Genomic DNA, 23,648 nt, shown 5'->3' on the forward strand with positions numbered 1-23,648 from the left:
AAGTCCTCTCATCTCTCAAGGTTTTGTTCCACAGAGAGATTTTAGATGCCCAATTGCAAGGAGACTCTTCTATTACCCGTTTCTGGCAGCAATGGTACCACTTTCTACTTTATGCATTCACCAGCTCGGAGCGCACGTCAATCCTTGAACTGTTCAAATATTCAACGTGGTACATTACTAATATCTCTGATTCATAATACATGGCTTTATTTATGGACACTGGTGGCTGATGCTCCTGTTTATGTTGGTTCTTCTTTTTACTGTATTATATGCTATAAGTGTTTCCCCCCCCCCCATCTCTATGTCTTGTTATTCTTCTAGTTTTGGTTGTTTATTTGTCTTTGTATTTTTGAAAAATTAATAAAAATATTTTGAAAAAAAAAAAAAGGAGGGATGAAAGAGGTCTGGAAGCCCTAAAACACATTCTGGCAAGTGGACTGGATCAGCCTATTTAAAGGGATAGTGACATGTGATGCAAATAACAATTCAGAGGTTAACACATGTGCTGACACCAACACTATTAAACTATATTTTGCACATTACCTACTGTGTTTAACAATGGCTCAGACATGCATAAAGCCGTTTGGTTTCATCCACAGTAGGTGAGCACACAACAAATGATTACTTTATATGTTTAGGACACCTCAAAGAAATAAAGCCTTTGGATAATTCTTCAAACATCCCCTTTTATCTGTCTTGTTTTTTCTTTGTTGTTTATTTAGCAATACTACCATTTTTTATTTTTGCTTTACTTTCCCTTTTCCTACTCAGTAAATCTGCACTATACCTAAAATTGTTAAACAAAGGTCTGCCACGATATTAGGAACTATAAAGTCCTATTTTGTTCTTCCCCTAACAAATTGACATATGAATTCTGAAAGAAACCTCTGCTTAGTATTGTTCTATTATAAGGAGGCCTAGGAGATTTACCAAGATGACTTGGCATCTTCCTTTCACTACCCCTATCAGAGAGCTACTCATATCATACTTGGGTTGGTATAAAAGACTGTGTTATAAGGCAGGGAGAATTAAAGTTTGTTAGCATAGGTGGGGGGTAAGTCATTAAAAATTTTTGCACTCCTGACACTGACTGACAGTATTTTGCATGTAGTAGGCCTGAGTATAAGCTATGGATGAAAGCCTGGGGAATGAACAAAGTCCAAAAGATTTCCCACATGTTCCTTTACTGCCATTTTTTTTTCTTTAAAGTTTTGTATGTCAGTTGAATACAACCTCTCCCCTCTGCCACAATGCTGTGAAAAGAATGTTGAATCTTTCATTGTATTGTGACATTTCTGTTCTTTTTAGGATTATGGTTACTAGCAGATATAACTGTCAAAAAATCTCAAATTTACCTTCAGGTTTGGCATCTGTTGCAGCGTGGCGCAAGTTTTTCAGGTGAAGCTGTGCTCTTTGTAGTTTCTGTTCTGCATTAAATAGCTTTAAAACAAAATAAAGGCTCTGTCAATTTACCTTCTGTTCGTTAACATCAGATAACTTTACTTAACAGTATATGCAATTAAACTAGTCACATAACAAGCCTGAGGCAAATATCAGACATATAAAGAAGCAAAACGCCAGAATGACCAAAATGACAGAAAAAAAAAACACAACAGAACAGTATGTTTGCAGAGCAGGCAATTAGCATTGATAGCTATGCAACGGTTTCAGCTGGGAGAATCTGTCAAACTGTAGCTAAAGTGGCACACAGCCCAAGCTTTCTTTTGTTTTTTTTTTTGCTTTTTCTGGCCCTTACCTTTTAATGTTTCATTATATGAATAAAGATAAAAGTTTTATGCTCCATATATAATTCCCACTTATTCCACTTTGACCATATTTTAGACAAAAAAAATCAGCTCTAGCAAATCATATATATTTTTTTTCCATGGAATATTTACGGCGCTCTGTGGTCTTTGAAGATACATATAAAAAAAGAAACTTGGTTTCCCCCTCTTCTGGCCCTACTTTGTCCGCTATACCTTATTGTCAATTTAAAAACATTCTGAAATTATAGTAAAGTAGGCCTCTACTCCTGATTTTTGGGGTTCATTGTCCCTTATAGTAATCTCTACTAATTTAACTCCTTTCTGGATTTTACCAATTTTCAACAAGAATCCTCTCCACCTGATTAGTCTTTAAACTCTTGCTGAAACTTAGATCCCTAGATCACCCAGACCAACCCATTTCAGGTTGCGTGTTAAGTAAAATATTTTTGTCATAACTTATCAAAGCCTGTTCCACCTTTTCTATTGGTTGATATGTTCTTTTCTAAAGTACCAACATAAAAAAATCAGAAGCACTGAGTAAATATGTCTCCATCAATGTCAAAGATATGTATTACATCCATCACCTAGAAGCCAAGGTGTCATTAAACTACACAAACATTCCATCCTTAATCAGATTCTTTGCTGGCACTTTTTATGGTTTTTATGGTAACCCAGATCTTTTGGGGTAAATGTGATGCTCTGTTGGTGCATTCCATAAAACATGCCAACTACAGGATGCCTATTCTGGATTGACTCCACATATAAAACAACAAGAATAAATATGTACTGACTACTGAACCCTCATTGTTACGGAGTATCTTAGGAAATTACCTGCATATCATATGTCTATTATTACAGCAGGGAAACACCAGACTTTGTGATCTGTTACCAGGGCCAAGATTATATCTCTCATTAGACAAAAAATAAAATGTCATCTTCCTTTTTAATATTTTGTATCCACCCTTTTGATTAAATTTGTATTTAATATTTTGTATATTAAAGATGATTAATGATTGCTGAATCTAACGTTGCTTCACAGTTTTTCACAAATGTGGAAGAATAAATGACATCAATTTCTTCTGAATTGTGAACATCTATATGGGATGGCATGTCATCTCACTCCTTATACTCTGGGATAAAATAATTATGAAACACTGCTATGCTTGCTTGTACTCCAGAGAGAAGACATTCTATTTTTTAATTTTCTAATGACAATGAGTCACTAGTCAAAACCTTGTGTACAACCATGTTTGCACGTATTTCCTTTATAACTTCATCCCAGTTTAATTGCATCCTTGCTTTGTTTCACTTTTCCTTTGAAAAGTCACTAAATCACTATATAAATTTTGCCTCCATGACTGCTTAAGAGGATCATAGCTTCTGATGGCCAATGCACCCCATTTAACACAGACTGAAACCTACATGAATGAATGAAAAGCTTACTGCTTGGTTTGAGGATATCATTTTATTGTTTATGAAATCTTTTTTTTGAACAAAACGAGATAGAAAGGTCATTGGAAACCAAAACAATTACCGCCTCTGGGCTGGATTATTAAAAAATAAATCAATAAAAAATAAATAAAAATGACCAAACCTATGCAAATTTAGTCAAAATGTGGCTCAGTAATGTGTATGGACCCACATACCTGTAAGAACTTCTGATAATATCTGGGCATGCTTCAAATTAAATTCCAGATGTAGAGACCTGAGGGATCCATTTGATGCCACATTTAAATAAATGTGGAAGAAGATAGTAGTGTTTGCTGGAACTGAAATTTGATTTTACATTTCATTCAGGCATTTGGGAAACCATTTTAGCCTTCAGACAGGAGATGTTGGGTCACAACATCTGGATCCTATTAGACCATGCAACAGCTGAACAAGAAGAGCCAGCCCCTGTCATATCATAATACCTAGTATATCTAAAGAAGACCTCCTCCACAGAAAATCGTTGAGTAAGCATTTAAAAGACTGTATAGATGCAGTCTGGCATGTCCATTCTACTAGAATGGCACCAGTAGTGGCCTGCACAAACCACCCCTCCTTGTTCAAGAGACCAAAACTCAAGGCCTCACGCCTATTCCCAAGAACTTCCCCTACCAACAAGTGGCCCGCTGCATCTGACTTCAAGGGAGAAGCTCCCCTTGACTTACACACCTGCACCCCTTACCCAGGAAAACTGTAAGGGAAAATTTTTAGAAATAGGGCTAACCTCAGGAAGATGCAGAGAAGGGGGCCCCAAACAGCAACAACACACACTGGTAGTCAGACTAGGGGATAAGAAAAATGAACAAAAGAAAACAACTTCAGTATCCAGTACAGATACCCAGAAGAGAGTTGCTGAGTAATTTTCCCATCCAGAGAGAGAAACAACTTTATAGGCAAGGAAACTTTAAAGTTTTTTGGGATGCTCTTCCTGTTCTGGTGGCTGAACACCACATGATCTCAGTGCTTTGTTTGTGGTATTTGCATATTATTAGTAGTCCATTAGTTGCTTTTATGTATTTCCTTTAATGGCAATAACCGCTGTAGGACTACTGGTCACTTACACAAAACAGATGAACAGGTAGTTCTAAAATGCAAATCATCAGGGTGCTGGGCAAGACAGGAAGTTCTTTACAGTTTAAATGGTTCTGATCCCTGCAAACATGGAAGCTGAGACTGAGGTATAATCAGAAAGGAATACTTTTGTGCTATGTATAACATTTTTTTGGCCTTACATAAATATGTAAAAAATAGCTTTGCTGCAGATGAGTTCAAATTACACTGAATATTCTCTGCAAGCAATGTTGCAACCTTGACACTGACTAGTTTTGGAAGTCAGTCCCATCACAAGATGACCTAATAGTGTCAGCAGTTTTATGAAAAGACTTTTTTAATTGGCTACTGCTTGCCGACTGAGACTTAATCTGGTATGTGGATGGCAGGTCCCTGTTGAAATGTGCTTGGGAGTGACCAGAGGTGGTGAATGATTTGCCAATTAGACATAAATGCTAGATCCTTCTCCTATGTTCCTCTCACATTTGTCCTCCTCTCCATCTTTTCGGTTCCTCTCTTTTTACCACTACTGAAATCAACGGAAGCATTTACATCCATTTTGGGCGTTTTCCAGCGTTAACCCAGCGTTTTAATTTTTTAAACATTGCAAGCAACGTTTAGGATAAAAGTCATAAACATGCCTCACGGAAACGTCCTGGTGTAGATTAACCTATTGTAATGCAAGGGGATTTCAAACAAGGGCTTTAAAAGCCTCAGGTAAACACTGGGGAAACAGTATGTGTAGACTAAGCCTAAGATAATATTCTTTGCAGTTACCCATTTTGGAAACTTGTTTCTATATGTTTGTTAAAAATTGATTATATTAAAATATTGAAACATAATACAGAAATGTTGTGGAGAATTGACATCTGGCAGTATATTTGTATAATACAGCAGGTCATATAATTAACACTGGACCAGAACTATTCAAAATTAAATGTGACTGTTTGCACATTTAAGCATACACCTTCTACGCTATGAAATTATTTCCACTTGAGCAGAATGTAATTACAGAATGTCCTTCTAGCCTTCTAAGATGGCAGTCATGCAACAAATTATTCCAAGCGCTGCAGTTATTACAGAGTATTTATATAATTGCACTGGAATGTATACATTTGTAATGAAGGATTTGGCAGATCAAAATTACCGCAACAGAGTAAGAGCGCCGGCTTTAATTATACTTGAGTGGAGATAGTGGCGTTTTCTGGAAACTGCAAATTTGATTTTACATTTCCTGCAAATGTGGTGGACAAACAGCAGCTTTGTAAAAGTCAAGCTGTATTGCTCTTTTATTTATTTTATATATAAATATTTACATGTCAATAACTATATAAATTATTGCTTACAAACCATGACATGTTTATAGACACACAGAAAAAAGACAACAGAAAAAGTATACCTGATTTCTTTGCTCTTGCTTCTGTTGAGCCAAAGACTCTTCCCTCTCCTTTTCTACTCGCAACTGACTTGCCATTTCAAGCATCCGCTGATGATTCTGAACTGTCTCCACCTACAAGTAATGGTGTAGTCCAAATTACTCAAATTACTGTCACATCCTTTAGAATTTTACTAGACAGTGTTATGTGTAACTCTGTCTTAGCATTTCCTCTTTATGTCCATTTCTCTCAGCAGCTGACAGAGAGGTGTTAGATTCAAGATGTCTAATAGCTTTGGCCTTCAGCCTAAGGAGATTCCCTTTCAGTCACTTGCATTTTCAGCTACCTTATTACAAGTGCAACATGCTGTTCTAAATCCTTGTTTGCATTCCCTCAGCCAACCATTTTGACATTGAAATGTAACAGTATCAGATTCCTTCTTACCCTTTTTTTAAGGCGCTCAACTCTTTTCACCAACTGATCCTTCTCCTCTTCCATAGCTGTGATATCCTAAGAACGGTGTTAGCTCTAATTATTGAGAAAGCTCTGACAAATGTGCAATTAATTAAAAACAATTCACACAAACAAACATATTGTACATGTCCACATTACAAACTATAAATGCTACCTTAAATGCTCTAAATCCAACATATTTGCAAATACACTTGTGAAATTAAATATAATATATCTATATTTATATCTCACATGAAAAATATTTATAACAATTATAACACTTGTTTATGAATAGTTTTACAGGGAAACTAACCAGAGTTCTTACAGTGCTTATAGCCAACCTATGCTGTCAACTGACACTCAGGTCAGGTGATGTTCCAATACCGATTAAATACCCAAAGACACTATAACTTGAGGCTCACCAAGAGAAATAGAGAGCATAATAAAAAAAAATATATATTTTTATTTGCATAATGCAAACATTACCCGTCTAATTTCTGCAGTAGAGAAGCCAGACATTTTAAGCTGCTCACACTCCTTATGAAGAGTTTTGAAGTTCTCCATAAGTTCTTCATACTACAAAGGAACAAATAATATTTGTATTAAACTGAATCACATCAAAAATACATATTTAGTAAAGACAATAAAAATGCAAATATTTAAGTGAAAATTTTTGGTCTTGAGAAATTTGCAGTTCTGAATACCCTCTGCAGTCTGCCTGTCATACCCTTTGTGCTTCTCCTACCTATACTGTCCTATGCCATACCTTTTGTACTCCACATACAATCCCATGTCATACTCTTCAAACTCTTCTCCACATACTGCCAACTCATCTTCTGCACACTAAACACTACTTTATCATGGTTTGTAATATTGCCAATTTACCATTTCTGAAAAAATGGATAATGATACTTGCATAAATAAATAAATAGTAAATAGGAATCTGGTGGGGTTGTGGTGTAACTCCCACACTGACAGTACAAACATAAAGATGTGAACTGTTCCTAAAGCCTTTGCTATAATGCTTCTTGGTATCTCACCTCAGTGCTCTACCCAGCTCGGCTGTCCATGCACCTGTAGACAGGATCAAAGAATACCATTTTTATGGCACCGTATTCTGGTGCCATAATAATCAACTCTTCTCTTCATTATACCAATAATTTCATCCTTCTAAAGAACCCATTACTGCCAACAAAAATTGAGGACAGATTTCTGTGCTAGCATCAAAACCTTCTCATGGCCTGACTGCCGTGCTAAAAAAATTACATTACATTAATTTCTAACATGGCAAACCATAAACTCATTATGGCAACGAAATGTTAACATTTTTAAAGATGTACCCTTTTATTTGACCTATATTTTACTATGAACATGAAGAAAGCATATTTGAACTTTTCCTTTCACAGTCCCCTGCTCTAGAACAAAAAGAAAAAGGCTGTAACATTTAAATACTGCTTTTGGAAGAAGTAAATGACATTTAAATATGTCTATTAATTAGGAACTGTGTTTCAGATTGCCATGTAAACATCATGCTGGGCAGTCTTCCAAGGCTCCTGATAATATCCCACAACTGATAAAGTTAGGAAACACTCCAAAATTAATTTACTGGGAAATGCAAGTACTCAAGTGTTATTCACATGTACAATAACTAATGTACCATGCAAGAAATGATATACCAGCAAGTGCAATGAACATGTAAGCTAATTAACACATACTGAGCATTTAGTAATATTAGTTTCACCTACAGAATTCTTTTCTGCTGGTGCTTGTAAGGATCAGTTTTGTGGCAGGCTGTACGTTTTCACAACTGTATAAGACGTGTTCTGTAACCTTTAAGTGAGCAGAAAAACATTCTGCTCTGCACAGCCTGTTATTGAAACAGCACACTTGATTTGGTATTAAGACAAACAGATAAAGGACCCTTGCGGTGGAATGTAGGCGTAGAGAGGCTGGCAAGTTAAAGGATTTCACACCAATTGCAGTGGGTACTTTTTGTCCAATGTAGAACATACTCCTGTTGATTTTAAAGATCTGCTAACAAGAAAACTTTTTCCCTTTTATTACAACTATCTTCCAGCTGTGCTTTCATTGGATTAGAACTAGTTAGTTTGCATTTCTCTATATTTTAGCCCTCTGACAGCATCTTAGTAATGGCAAAGTTTACTGAACATTACAAAAACAAGAACAAAACAAGGTTTTCAGTGCTTAGTTACCTTATAAATTGAGAGGATATTGAACAATAACTGCAGATGGCAAATCTTAGAAATCATATGTTCTTAATTTCACAGAAGACAGGACAAATATTAAAAGTATAATTGATCAACAAAAAAATTTTTAGCTTCAAAATACATTTCAGAACCTTGATATGGTGTTGTACCCACATAAGGGGGAGTTGGCTGGTTTTGTGTCCGTGCAATAACATGATGTTGTTGTTCTTCCAGCTTTATTAAACTGATCTTCCCCTACCAGCTTGCAACCCTTCCATCCAGCTCCCTTCATGCTTTAATTTTTCTCACTTTTATCTTCAGTTGTTCCCAAACAGTTGTTTACAGCACCTTTATTATATTTTTTTTTTGTGCCAACATATAATGCAGTGCTATACAATAAAAAGGAGCTTCAGGTAACAAACTAGCATATATAACAACTAAAACTTATGACCAAGACAGTGAATCGGATTCTGATCAATCAAGCTAACATTCTAAAGCTACGTACACACTTCCAATTATTATCGTTGGAAAACGAACGACGAACGTTCATGCACCATATATACGACCGATCGTATAGCACCGATCCTGCACATAGAGTTAACGACACGATCGTTCGTAGATATTGTACACACAATAGATACGATCGTTTGAGCGATAGAGGAACTATGTGCACGACAGGAAAGTGAACGGACGTTCGTTCATCACGCATGCTCTGACATGGACGATCAACGAACGACCGTACACACGAACGATGTTCAACGATCGTCGTCCAATCCGATCCGTCGGTCCAGTCGTTCGTTTCCAGCGACTTTCCTCGTTCGTCGGCGTCGTTGGTTTCTTTTTTACGAACGATTTTTTGCCCAATCGATCGTTCGTCGTTCGATTGGAACGATAAAAATTGGAAGTGTGTACGCACCTTAAGTGGTGGGGAAGCTTTGTATACACTAGGTAGGGGAAACAGGAAGGGAAATGACCCTCTGGTCACTCGGGAATTATTTAAGGTACCCTGGGTCAAAACAAATATCCAACAAATGTTAAGACTTGAATTAGGCATTGGTTCTGACACAGGCTTTTGAGCCTTGATAACAAAATATTAACATAAACCTTCAAAAGATATAATGCAAACATTGGAAAATCCCCCTTTAGGGTACATGTAGCCACCTCTGCCTGCAAATTATTATGCAATTTGCTTGCCCTACGCTTTCCTGTACATACGACTATGCTTGCTTGCTCTACATTGGAATGAAAAATGTTGGAGAAGGGGGTTGGTGACTTCCCCAACCTCCTAGATTGTAAGCTCTTCGGAGAAGGGTCCTACTCCTACCCTGTTAATTGGTACTGCAAATTAATCATTAGTTTTAACATGTTCAAAGCAAAAATATGCACACTAAAATTTAATGTAAAAACTACAAATCTTTTGCTAGGTAAAGCAGTACAAGTATATAAATGATGGCTGCATTTACTGTTTCAAAAGGGGTCAGCCTTAGGATCCTATTTAGATCTATGTAGTGAGGTAATGCAAGTGTGGTAATGTGTAGTGCATTAAATCCACTAAAAATAAATGGGCTAGCCACACACCATGCTATGCTAAATTAAGGTACATGACTGTTTCTTTTTTTCACATGGTACCACCTGAATTGTGCAGCCAGACTGTTGCTGCACGATAAATCTATATTCGATGAGTCCGATTGCAGCTGTGAGATGTAGACATTGCAAGTAGTAAAATCTATTAAAAAGAAAGTCTCTGGGACAAGGGAGGGTGGGACACTGATTATACCATAGATAAGGCTGGCAGTGTAAGGGTACTTCAAATTCAAGTACACTTCTATTTTAAAAATGAAAGCTCTTCCTATGGATGATTTGTAAATCCAGCTGTCAGCTATGTTGTCAAATACTATGGCCAAACATTATGCAAACAAAATAGATAATAAACAACACAAAACATGTTTTAGGAAAAACAACTGCATGAATATTTTATTATATATTTACATTATACCCATACCTGCTTGTTGGTTTCAAACACTGCATCATCCTGTAAGAACTCTGCAGGAACTTCCAGCTTTACCAAAAAACGAGCTAAATAGGCTCTCTTCTTCAATTCATTTGTTTTTTGAAGTAGCCAGTACAATACTGGATGAATTACGGGTTTACTTCCAACAACCAAACCTTGGCGGAACATACTCCTACAAATAAGAAAAGTGAAAAGATATATGGAATAAAGCAATGAAATAGGCATACACAAGGCAGCATGTCTACAATACATTTTCATTTTATATATATACAAACTCCTGGCCAGGATTCGAACCTGGAACCTAGTGCTAAAGGCCAGAGTGCTAACCACTGAGCCAACCGTGCTAATATGACACATAATTTATTTTACGAACAAACTGTGTCTAGCCAGAGAATAGAAAAAGTGATCCTACACTTCCTAACAACCACCGCAATTTAACTCCCTATTGCAATTCTAGACTATTATTGATAAAAACTCTGGTGTAGTATCATTACACAGCCTGGACTTACAGATGAATACTGCATAGAATAGAGCTTACATGTCAACTGAGATGACCAACCAACAGTTGGCAAAAGAGATATTCTGCTTTGCTTAATGCTTGGAGTTAGAGCAAAATTAAAGGATCATGGATTTAATTCAAAGTATAGGACCTGTTGCCTGAAAGCTGGAGTTTGGCTTTACCAAACATAAAACATGCATATATATATAAATAGATGAATAAGTGAGAGGAAAGAAGGTGGAAACTACCTATCCTATAAATAGTCAAAAAATGTAGGCCTACCCCAGAAATGGTAAATAAAGAGATAGAGACTGGGGTTTGTAGGCAATTGTATAATCTGTATTGTATAGTGAGTTATATTAGTTTCATACAACACACAGTTAATACAGAATTCAGATTAAAAACAAAGTCCCACCCCCTCCAAGGTATCTGAGGGGGGGCCATATATCCATACATAGCTCTTCCCTGTCATTATGCAGAAAAATCAATTAAGTGAGTAAAAGTGATACAATGCCAAATCCGGGTGCGTTTCGCCTGTATTGGCTTCTTCAGGGAACTTGTGGACTGCAAGCATGTGAAGTTGGAAGCATAAATGTGGAATGCGAAGAGAAAAGGTTTGTGAGGAATTAATCCAGTAAGCAACTAGTAGGTACCATCTGGCCGGATGCTACACTATAGAATCGTCACCCTCGAGACAGGTGCCTGTTGGTGGTGCTCTGGCGTTATGAAGACAGCAGGGAAATATTTCCTCCAGATATCTTGGAGGGGGGTGGGACTTTTGTCACTATACAATACAGTTTATACAATTGCCTACAAACCCAAGAGAAACTCTATATCTCTTTCTTTTCTCAATACAATATACATAAATGAAGGTAGAGATATGTAATCTATAATGTCGTTTAATGACCTAAAATAACACCCCAAACTAGAGATAATCACCTCAATAATGCTGTTTTGAATCATTTTGAATACCTTATCCTTATCAAACAGTTGAATAATAATTTAAAGGGGTTCTTTAAAGTACAAGTTTAAAATTAAAATTTTATCCTTTGGTATATCTAAGTATCGTATTACTTTGGCACAAAGGCAGATAGGATAACAATAAGGGCAATGCAAAGTTAGAATTGTTCCCAATAAATCACTTGCATTGTAACCTCAAATGCCTGCTTTCTGGCTTTTTTAAATACAAGGACTGAACTCTGTTAAAGGAGCAAGAAAGTATATGCTGTAAAGTACAGATTTGAGACGAATCTTTTGGCCTGAATTTAACTTCTCACTGAATAACCAAACTTGGTGGCCAACCACTTCTTGCTAAGGTCATTTTGTAGACACAGTGTGCTGGGTTTTCGTCTCATGGCATACAATAAATTGCTCCATTATGCTGATGGGATTTGGTTTAAAAATCAAAACTGACATTGACAAGGCCTTCAACCAAGTCAAATTCACATGTCAGATTTCACCTGACACACACAACTTTTTGTCTCAGGTGTCAATCTTCATGTGTATAAAGCTTTAAACCAGTGACATCAAAGGTACACTTCTTGCCTGTCTCTGCGCTCTTCCATTGTTAAGGTGCATTATCCCATGTACAGTGGGCCTAATTTATTACAGATCTCCAAAACTGGAGAGGATACACTTTCATATGTGAAGCTGGGTGATCCAGCACACCTGGAATGGATCTGGTCCAGGATTCAAAACATTTGCTAGCAAACAGCAAATGACTTTGAAGAAATCAATTCCAGGTTTGCTGGATCACCCGGCTTCACTGATTAAAGTGTATCCTCTCCAGACTTGGAAATCTTTAATAAATCAGGCCCATTGCATACTTTTTTGGTAGGTTAAACAGCTGTTTAAGGAGCTGAATCATTCCCTCTAATTTAAGTGAGTATTTTCTTGCGATACAGTTGTTACTTAATATACATATGAGTGCTGATTGATAATTTTGTATACTATTTTGTTTTGACTTTGGAGGAAATTATATTCTTTCAGCAGACATTTTAATTTTAAACTGATTTTTCCTAATTAGTGCACCTAATTAGTGTTCCTAATTAAGTAACCTCGCCTTTCCTGAAAGGGTTGGGAAGAGTTGTAGGTTATGCATTTATATTTTTAGGCAAGTGATCATTAAAATGAGAAAATAATGCATGACAATAAAAAGTGTTGCACTTAGTAGTTGACACCTAATATGTGTGAACAAAAGGAAGTTAGATAAATATTCATATCTCAAAAATAAAAAACTTCTATTCAAATGTCCAGGTCTTAGGCAACAATGAAAGATACCCAGAAGTTTACTAAAAGCTGTATTTGTTTTTTTGAAAGCCAAAATATAATGCTGAAACTTTATTTCCCTTTCATTTGGTGGACCAGAATGACATTTGCAGCCTTCAAGCCCTACTCGCTCTGGCCTATTAACCTGCCCCTGGCAGCCTTGGTAAAGGAACTAAGCTTTGCTTTTCATCATATATTGATGGAAAGCTCAATCAAGTGCTGTGTAATGTTGAAGACCAGCTCATTAAAACCTGTGGCCATTGACTGGGTGATCCAGAAAACCTGAAATGGATCTGGTCCAGGATTGAAAACATTTGGTAACAAATAGCTATTGACTTTTAGGAAATCTATTTCAGGTTTGCTGGATTACCCAGCTTTACTGATGAAAGTGTATTCTCCCCAGCCATGGAGAACTTTAATAAATCAGGGCCATGGGGTATGGATATTTGTATGTTACTTATTAGTGGTGTTGTTTTTTATTATTCTGCCTACAAGGGAATGTATGATCATACTTACAGGATTATTTAGGTTTTGTTTGTAATACACCTTTATAGAGTGGCAATTATTTTTATATTTTGTATACGCTGCACTGCCTCATGTGGCTATAACTTGGAGAAGGTATGGTAACAAAACTGCTAAACTACATTTTAGATAACCATTAACTATATAAAAACAGATATGAATGTCAAAATGTTGACATCTTTAATTAGAACTTGCACAAATAAGAAAAAAGTAAGATAGGTTTTTCTATTCAGCACTTAACTTTAAAGATTGTCATATTGACTTATAGTAAAAACAAGGATGTATATATCTGTCTTACACTGCTCTGCAATTCTCAGCAGCTCGGCTTCCTATCAGCACACTAGCTGGGAACAGCAGAGTAGTCTAAAGCTGCGTACACACGTCAGATTTTTATCGCCCGATAATCGGCATCGGCCAGATATCGGGCGAAAATCTGCCGTGTGTACAGTCGGTGTCGTCATCGTCCGAACGACCGTCCTGGCGGATCCACGGACGATGGACGACAACCGATCCTAATGAAAGGGAAGGGGGAGAGCGCGCAGCAGGGTGCCGCTCCGTCGCTCTCCCCCTCCCCTCTCGATAGAGCAGAACGGTGCTGTATGTACAGCACCGTTCATGCATCGTGCAGTCCTTTGTTGTTGGAAAGGATCGTGAAAGATCCTTTCCAACGACAAACATTGCACGTGTGTACGCGGCTTAAGAGAGCTGCTGTCAGGTGGCAGAGCTTCTGGGAATGGAGGAAAAGTGTAAATACATTGCTCTGCCATTCTCAGCAGGTCCTGTGTAAGCAGTGTAAAGGAAGCGACCCGCACTCCCACAGCCAGCGCTTCTGCCTCCAGTCATTTGCGCCCTCAAACTCACCAGCCACACGGACCAGCACAAGTCCGCGCCCAGGGAAGTTGGGGACCACTGCTTTAAACAATATGGTGTCTTATGATCAAGAATGTTTAGGCTAAGTACAGACAGGCAGTGAAAACAGGTGTTCCTGGAGGCTCCCAGTGTTTGGCACCTTGCCAAACGCTTAGCAGCCCCAACTGCTATATTGGTCTTTATTAACCTAGCATTTAAACATTTCACAACAGGCAAAAGTGGGCCTGTAATCACTGCATATTGGTGTATGTCCTTTGCGAGTGTCAGGACTAAATAATCTCCTGCACATGCAAGGGAGTTACTTCATCCTGGACCAGCCAATCAAGATGGCTGAAGTTTAGAATGTGGCAAAAAAAAAGGACATGATAGTGGCACCCAGAAAGAAAATGGGAACAGGTGGGAATCCCGAGGGTTTAGTTCTTTTTTTATATGGTATGCAACATATTGATGACAAAATTAAAAAATACATTTTTTTTCTAAAAGTTGCCCACCAAATGTTTGGTCCCCTAAACATGTTTGTGTCACCAAGATTGATGAAGAGGTGCCCAAAGAAATATGTCCCAAGTGAAAATGTTAAAAAAAAGCGCATTTCATTATTTCCATCAAACGTTTAAAGGATTAGAAAAGCACATTCTTAAATCCAGCAAATGTTATATTTTAAAGTGTCATTCCATTATACCAGCTAAATTAATTCTTTTGCCAACAACTATAATTTCTGCACTAACCTCCCATTCCCCTTAACATTAGTTGGTAGTAAAATTAGGTAAACGTTCTATAAGTTAAGTTGAAACAGATTCTTGAACTCTCTTATTGTTCATTCATTTGAGCACCACTATAGCTAGAGCTTTGACAGATGGTTGTTCTTACAAGGGAGAGATGGGAGAAAAGACAAAACTGATTATCTGAACAGCAACATTCTCAAAAACTTGTACATACATAGAGAGGTAGTGCATTATTAACTCTCATACATTTTTAATCTTCTAAAAATATATAGGTACATTTCAAATGAAAGTATAATGTTGAGTAAATATACATCTTGAAAATATTACTGGGCTATTTTGCAGTACTTTACCAGACTAAATGATGGTATTACGAGGAGAATGAGGGGGCTAACTATACAGCTTGCCTTAGAAGCAAAGCTCTTTCATCAATCAGACACCACACTCTTCTGGTTGACCTGTGGAACAACATGGGCACATGTGTCTCCATGGAATGAACCGGCAAATAATGATAAAATATGGAGCAGCTAAAATTAGAAAATATGTTTAGGTTCACAGGGGATTTAATCATCATTACAACATTACTCCAGATCTCGACAACTGAGGAAAAGTTACTTGGTCTAAAACCTTTGCTCTAAATTTCAGTCCCCTAGCCAATTGCAATATTATTCTGTATAATAAACCAGAATGCCAGTCCAGATTTCAGAGGTTATGAAGGTGCAAATAAAAAGTAGTAAGACATTCTTTAGATAACAAGTGAGATATCTTTGTTTGGTAGCGAGGGTTGTAGAACTGCGGCCACCAGCCAACTCTAACAGGAACTATAAATATGCTACATTGCTCTCATTTCTGGATTAGTTCCACTGAGTTATTGAGAGTATAAATGCACTATGGTACAGTTTATAATCAGCTGTACATGAATTGGATCCGTTACTTAGAATGCCTATAATTGTTTGAATTCCCAGATAGGTTTTTTAAGGGATTACATAGAACGGACCATTTTACTGAACTATAGATACTAATTAAAATTACTATTCATTTATATTTGTGTAGAATACTGTAATCAGTAGGCATATTTCTTGCTTCATAATAAATCCACACTTCCAATTATCATAAATTGGCTGACAATAATCTAAATAAATGTTTGGATTCTTTGAAATCCTACTATACTGTAATGTATGCAGGTTTTCAAAATCTGGGTCCTCTGACATTGGACCAGGTATACAAAAATATAAATGTACTGAGCAAGGGAGGGATAAGAAGTGGGTATTAATTCAGAGCAAAAACCTGTTTTTAGACTTTATAGAGTAGAATAGGATTAGAACTGCCACAAACTCCCTTGGGAAGATTTTATTACTTCCTTTTGCTAGAAAGGCTGTCCTCATGACAAGAAGTGTGGGATAATCTCTATAAATACAACAAAAAATGTTAGTATAGAGAACTAGTTTGTGACCCAGCAGGTCTTTATTCTAGAAAGCGACAGGTGATGTCCTTTTTGCAATAAAACATACATAGCTGCCTGATCGCTGGTTTCATTCCCTGACGATCAAGATTTAAAAAGTAGAAAATGACTATACCATATTTACACTAAAATGACAATAAAAAACTTGAGTCTTCAGTTACTGAATGCCATACTTGAAAAAAGGGTACACAATCTAATCATTTCATCACCTGATCACAGAAATAAGTTGATTCAGGGTGTTTAACACAAAGGCAACTGATTTCCACTAATATCTATTGGGGTCACCACTATCGCAGATCCTTATAACATGGCAATTCAGGTCTGATTGTTGCTTCATAAATATGGCAGAGAGTAGTAAATGTGTGTGATCATTTATAAAAGTGACGACAATGTAAACTGATCACACCTATGACAAAAGGGGCAAGCTGCAAGGCTTTGATTTTTGGCAAAATAACAGGTCATCAAATCATCATTTATAAATAGGCCCCTGTGTGCACAGCTCAACATCTCTGAAATACATGGTAATTGTACCTACTGTATGTGCTGGATGACTATCAGAATAAAAATTAGGACTTTTGCTTTTGTTTCAATAGCTCACCTTCCTCAGGTGTAGCACATTGAAGAGGTAAGTCCTGTGCTTTGCACTCCTATAGGGACGTTCCTTGTTGAAGGCAGACAACACTGCAGAAGGCAATAGACTCCTGATTGATTGACAACTTCCTCTCTGTGTTCTCCAGTGTAGAGAATTACATATTCTCACAAAACATTTTTTTTTTATTAAAAACTTACTGCAACTAGATTCAATGTAGTTTTTATATGCTTGCCCGAGTCTATTTATGTAGTCTTTTTTTCACATTACCATTACTATTCCTACTATTAATTTGTATTTAAAATATGCATACATGTTACACAGTGCTGTATGAATAATGGGGAATGCAGATGGCAAATCTACATGACTAATACCTCTGTAAAGTGTTATAATATTATAAATATGATATAACAAGTACAAACAATAACACAGGAGGTGAAGAGAATCCTCTATCTAAATGACACTCTAAACCTTTGTACACATATACAATAATTGTCAATGGATACAATTGTTAGTCATTGTTTCCAGCCACAGTAGCAACCAACAAGCACTGTAGAGACTGGACCCTTCCCTTCAATGGAGAAAGAAAGAGCAGGAGGCACCCCTCTGTTTTCTCCTGCATAGAACATACATGTTTGTAGTATTAGGTTGTTCAGTGACCCAGCAGGATCTAACATCTGTATGTAGCTTAAGAGAACATTGAAAATAAACAGAACATAATAGCACCAAAATGTTAAAGCTTTGCCTTAATACTAGTACAAAATCTTTACACTTTACTGATAAAACCATGATATTGTTTGAAATTTAAGAACTGTTGACAGTACTAAATATAGTCAATAATTTCACAAAGTGTTAATTAGAAATTTCACAATATGTCTTAAGGATGATTTAGACAGCAGAATAAAATGCCATCTGTACTGCTAGAAAGAACATGTTATATTAAACATTGCAAACCCATAACTACTTCTTATATATAACCCCTTACCTAAAGTGTATGCCAAAGCACAATTAGAACTCTTGTAAGGGTTTTATGTTACCTGAGTCTCCATTAGATTACATTAAGTTTCTTTTTTCACTTCTTATCAATCTGACCACACTTTACCAGACAGAAATGAGGAGAATTTTCCAACATACACACAGACAAAAATAAAAATTATTTTTTAAAATCAGGGTAAGTAAAGAATTAGGATTTTTGTCAGATTGTTGTGTCTTTCTGTGTTCCAGTTGCAGTTCTTTCCTCGTGTACTGCCTGGTAAAATTAATTGGATTGTAGAATGAAATGAAATATCTAGAACCTGAATTAGGAATAAAGCAAGCATACCTGCTGGTTTCTGGTGTTACTTGTTGCCTAGCATTAGAAAGTTGTTGTCTGCAGTTCGATAGACATACAGAATATTTTCATAATTTCTATCCCAGAATTAAAGCAATAATGTGGCTAATGCACAGGATGAATGTGCAATACAGAAAGATTTCTCCTCCACACCCAGAATAGGGAAAAAGTGTCTCTCTGTTCTTTATCTTTGGTTGATTTAAAGTGAAACTGTAGACACTTAAATTGTAAAAACTTAATATTCAACTAGCACCACACACACACAAATTTTAGTCTCATCTGCAATGACAGAACTGCTTTACATTCCATGGTCATCAGTGGTGTCATCACAGAAGCTTCTCCCACTGCTGACCACTTCTTTTCCCCTTGTCCAGTGCAAATGCACCAACCTGGATCTAGTATACCAGAAATATTCACTGTAATCTGCATATGCTGCAGGCAATAAAGCATGTGCTATCAAAAAAGAGAAATGCTTATTTTTTTTAGCAGAAAAACCATTTAAACTATTTACTAACAAAATGAGCGTGCTAATATTTTTTTTTCTAGTGTGCAGTTCCACTTTAACACAGGAAAGGTAACAAACTGGTATTCCTATGAACAGAACAGAGACATTTTTAGGGTACCATATGAAAAAGTAATTTGGCAATTTGGGTGGATTTTAGCTAAAAAAAAATTACAACTGACCACCTAAATAAAAAATGTAAAGGTATGAAAATGGACTGCCAAAGTGTAAAATGAAAATTATAATTGCTCAATTTTGACAACTGTAACTGAAGTACAAATGAATTTTGTATTAAACAAGTCTTTCTTACAAAGCTTAGGTCTCAGTCTTTGATGATTATTGGTACCTACATGTCTGCTGGATTTCCTGGAGGTTTATATTTAAGGATACCAAGAATGTTTAACATTCTCTTAGCTGTTTGATCTGGTGTTTCCTCACGAATGTCCACAGAATGCTGTAAAGACAAAAATGTACACATAACAGAATGATTATTTTCATTCTACAGAGCGAAAGTTAAATAATTTTATTGTGGATTGTATACAGTCTTTATTTAATAAATAAATTTCACAATCCCATATGTGGAATCATTATTTAACCCCCCTAGTGTTCTAATCCTGTCCGTATTTCCACACAAAAAGCGTTACATTTTTTTGCATGGAAATTTATTTTACGGCTAATAATTCTTAGGCATAACTCACCGAAATATGTCCAATATTTATTACATTTAACAATAAACTTTAAAAAAACTCAAAAATCTGTAAAAAAAAAAAGATTAAGCATATAACTGTACAGTAGCATGTATACTATATATATTATAATTATATATATATTATATCAAGATTTCTTTTTATTGGACTCAAAACAGCTATTTTGTATTGAATCCAATACACAATTATTTGAATTTCCTGCCGTTCCTCCCGCCTGCGCCAATGTCACCGGGAAACCCCTGAAAAGGTCTCTGCAGTAGCCGGGAGAAGATCGATGGAGGAAAACGTGTCCGGAGGAGCTGCGGGGATGACAATGGATCAGGGTAAGTGTTTTTTTTTTTTTATGTTTTAAGCGACTCAGAGTGTGACTCCAGATTACCACTTTTTGCACTGAAAATCCAAACTCACACTCAGGAATACCGCTAGGGGGGTTAAACCCCTTTACAAATAGTTTTAATTTAATTAATTCAGACAAGTTATGTAATGAGTTACGTTACAATCCTTTCACCTGTTTGGGAGTGGTTGCCTTTTTGAGAACATTATTCTATATCTGTGCTTTGGAAGAAAAAAAAAAACTAAAAAAGGTATTAGCTATCTTCTGCTTATGGCACGCTTTTCCAGAAAGAAAATATGATCAAGTAGAAATCATGTATATTGATTATGTAAGCGTGCTCCTTAATTAAATGCAAATATTGCATTCCATATAAAGTATTTCTAATCTCAATGGCTGGTAAAGCGGAGCTTCAAAATGCTGCCAAAAACAACTTTTCACAATGTTCCTTGCAATTTTCCTCTTTTAGAATGCCAAAAATAGAACCACTTACAGGGGAGGGATAAAATCCTGTAAGCATTAAAGAGTTACATCAGTAACTCAATCCAAGCCAAAATGGAGAAGCAATGGGCCTTGAAAAAGCAGTGAGGAAGATAATGGCACAAGAAAAAGTGATCAGACATCTGAACTGTTACTACTGGAAGACACACTGATGAGTAAGTGTGCTATAAAGTAAGTGGTCCTCCAACCACAATGCAGATTTACTTCTGCTTTGAGCAGGGAGGGTTGAGAAATCTTAGCCAAAGGATTCTGGACACCTAACCTTAATAGTTATATGGGTTTGTTGGACACAATTTAAAAAAATATACTGCCGTAAAGTGGAAGTGTTTTTGGGTATAAGAAGCATACAATCACACCTCTTTGTCCGGTGTCAGTGCGGGCTCTGTGCAGAGCACGTTCTTGGAATCAGAGTGGGATTAGTCTGTGCGGATCGCGCTCAGCACACGCCCACTATAATGATGTAGGGGATTCCCTGTGCACACACTAGGACTCCCGTCCTGCCGATTATGGCCGCCGAGTAGCGGGCCGCTAATTGCAAGGCGATTGATCAACAAATGAAGTATAAAATATTTTTTTTTTGTACGCGTGTATTTTATACTGTAGTCATCAGTGCTAGCAGGACGCTATTATTGACTTTATGACAGAGGCTGCGGGCCAGTGGAAATCTGAACGTGGGCCGCAATTGACCTCCGGGACAGACTTTGGACATGTCTGATGTATGTAAATACATTTTTTTATTTGGGTAATACACTTTTAGATGCCAGTAATACAGCCAGGTACCAGGGACATAGAAGAGATGGAGGCAGTGGGAGTGAGAACAATTACTGATCAGTCAGTGCTGCAGAAGGGCACACTTGCTGTTCATATTTGCACATTATAGACCCTACCTAACAGAGTACACTTTACTTCCCTTAAGGAGCACCTACGGCCTTTTGCAGTTAAAACAGCATCCCCTCCTCTGGAATGGGTTTTGGCAAGATTTTGCACATTTTATTGATGGCCCTATAGGACACAATTAAAACAGCTCAAGAAGGCAAATCCTTCCATCCAAAGCCAGGGTAAAATATGTTACATTTTTTCCCCAACCACACTTTGGCAGGACCAATTCATATGCATAAACCTAAGCACAATCACTTCATTTGGGACATGACTGACTCCAGCCCTGGTGAAACCAAGCTAGCCAAAACAAAGTTTGATAGCTGCAGCATAAAGTATCAGACACTTGTGGAAGCATATCAGGGTGGTCAGGGGAATTCAGTAAGTCTCTAGACCTAGAGTAGGTCTGTTATGAGGACCAGCACTGCCATGTGAGAGTTTAAGCGGCTGAAGGCCGGCTTGAACGATTTGAAGGCAGTTTTGAACCTGCCCTAAATATGATGTAACAATATTATTGTTATGTGTGAAGCTTCTAAATGTTGTACCATCAGATTTCTCAGTGAAGGTTCTAAATACTGTTCAGACACAAAGCAGTGAGAAATTCATTTTACAAGGTGTGATATCCATCCTCAGCATTATATATAAAAAGCATGGTGCATTACCTTTGGGTCAATTTCTGCAAGAACATCATTCAGGACTTGTAACAACTGCATGGGCTCCAGTGAATCAAATGTTATTAGGTTAAAGTTCTTCTTAAACGGTTCCTTGTTGAGCTTTTCAACAATGAATTTTAGCTGATCGCTCATTTTTGGTTTTATGAAGAAAAAACCTTTAAACACATAAAAGCAGCTGGTTAATGAATATAATAAACAATTTATATTAAAGTTATTACGCACACAATTTTAAATGCCACGTGCCATTTTTCTAAACAGAAGAGTAACAAGTTTGTATGAATGCAGAATTTTCAAGGCATATATCTCCAATCAACAAATCTTATTGATTACAAACATACATTTTTGCATGTAATATATATATAATAATAATACAAAAAAATTATATATATATAAAATAAAATAAAAATATGATTTGTTGATATGAATGTGACTACTGATGATGCGGTATTATATCCGTGAAATACGTTGAGAGAGATTGGGAGGTTGTAATGGCCTATATCAGGGGTGTCAAACTCAAATACAAAGAGGGCCTAAAAACTTAGACAAACTCGCGGGCCAAATTTGAAGTTTATTGAAAAAATTGAGGAAGTTTTTCCTTCTCATTAGATATAAAACCTTTTCATATGGCAACAAAGAGGTTTTGCTCAACATTCAATCTGGAACAAGCCTATAATAGAGAAATAGCACCGCTACTACAATTCCCTGTGTCTATAAAACAGTCAATGTGGGGTCAAGTATAGGCAGAAAGTCCGCTGGTCTATAGACGCGAGTGATGCCGGGAATTGTAGTAGCAGGGGTGGGCCAGTTGCAATTCATATTGAATAGAATATGGAATTCCTTTGGGGGCCAAAAAATGGACGTTGCAGGCCAGATTTGGACCCTGGGCCAGAGTATGACACCCCTGGCCTATATTAAGTGATAAATGGACTAATATTTTGTAGTCAAATATTTGAAGTAATTGAAGAAGATATATCAATCTTGTTACATGGAGCAAGAATTCTTTTATTGATGTTTTTTTGTCACACATTTTTGTCAGAAATGTTATCTTCCTTAGCTCTATCCTTATAGGTTCCTTTTAAACTGTTGTTAGAATATACAATGTTCTCCCCAGCCCTTTTTAGTCAGGTGCACCACCCAGCACTTTTCAGTAGCTGCCCAGGTGTCATCAGTCAACCGCTTAGGCTAGGTTTTGTGTAGCAAGTGCTTTCTGCTAGGCAGCCTGGCAGCTCTGCTGCCAGAGGAACAAGGAGTTATACTTTGTACATTTGCCACTCTCTATCTCCTTGGAGCAGAACTGACAAGCTACCAGCTCTCCCTGTAAGCTTGCTTATACATTAAGCTATTATCTTTCTGAGAGGGGATCACTGAGTTTCAGTACAGATCAGTAACTATTTGCTGCCCACAGCAGAGACCTGATTTACCAAAATACAGCTTTACAGTATAAGGT

The 23,648-nt window shown here is 36.9% G+C and overlaps 1 protein-coding gene across 1 annotated transcript in view; it reads right to left on the reverse strand.

Moving 5' to 3' along the window:
* The window catches only part of IFT81 (intraflagellar transport 81), a 73,454-nt gene that overhangs the window by 47,285 nt on the left and 2,521 nt on the right, over window positions 1-23,648 (reverse strand). Inside the window, exons 2-8 of the mRNA XM_072415891.1 lie at window positions 22,190-22,356; window positions 19,463-19,566; window positions 10,343-10,523; window positions 6,620-6,709; window positions 6,125-6,190; window positions 5,704-5,814; window positions 1,356-1,440 (exon numbers count right to left, since the gene is read on the reverse strand). Of these exons, the coding sequence (XP_072271992.1) occupies window positions 1,356-1,440; window positions 5,704-5,814; window positions 6,125-6,190; window positions 6,620-6,709; window positions 10,343-10,523; window positions 19,463-19,566; window positions 22,190-22,333 (781 nt within the window). The 5' untranslated portion in view covers window positions 22,334-22,356. The remainder of the gene's footprint in view (window positions 1-1,355; window positions 1,441-5,703; window positions 5,815-6,124; window positions 6,191-6,619; window positions 6,710-10,342; window positions 10,524-19,462; window positions 19,567-22,189; window positions 22,357-23,648) is intronic.

This window comes from Pyxicephalus adspersus, chromosome 6, assembly GCF_032062135.1.
Source record: "Pyxicephalus adspersus chromosome 6, UCB_Pads_2.0, whole genome shotgun sequence".
NCBI classification, from domain to species: Eukaryota; Metazoa; Chordata; class Amphibia; order Anura; family Pyxicephalidae; genus Pyxicephalus; species Pyxicephalus adspersus.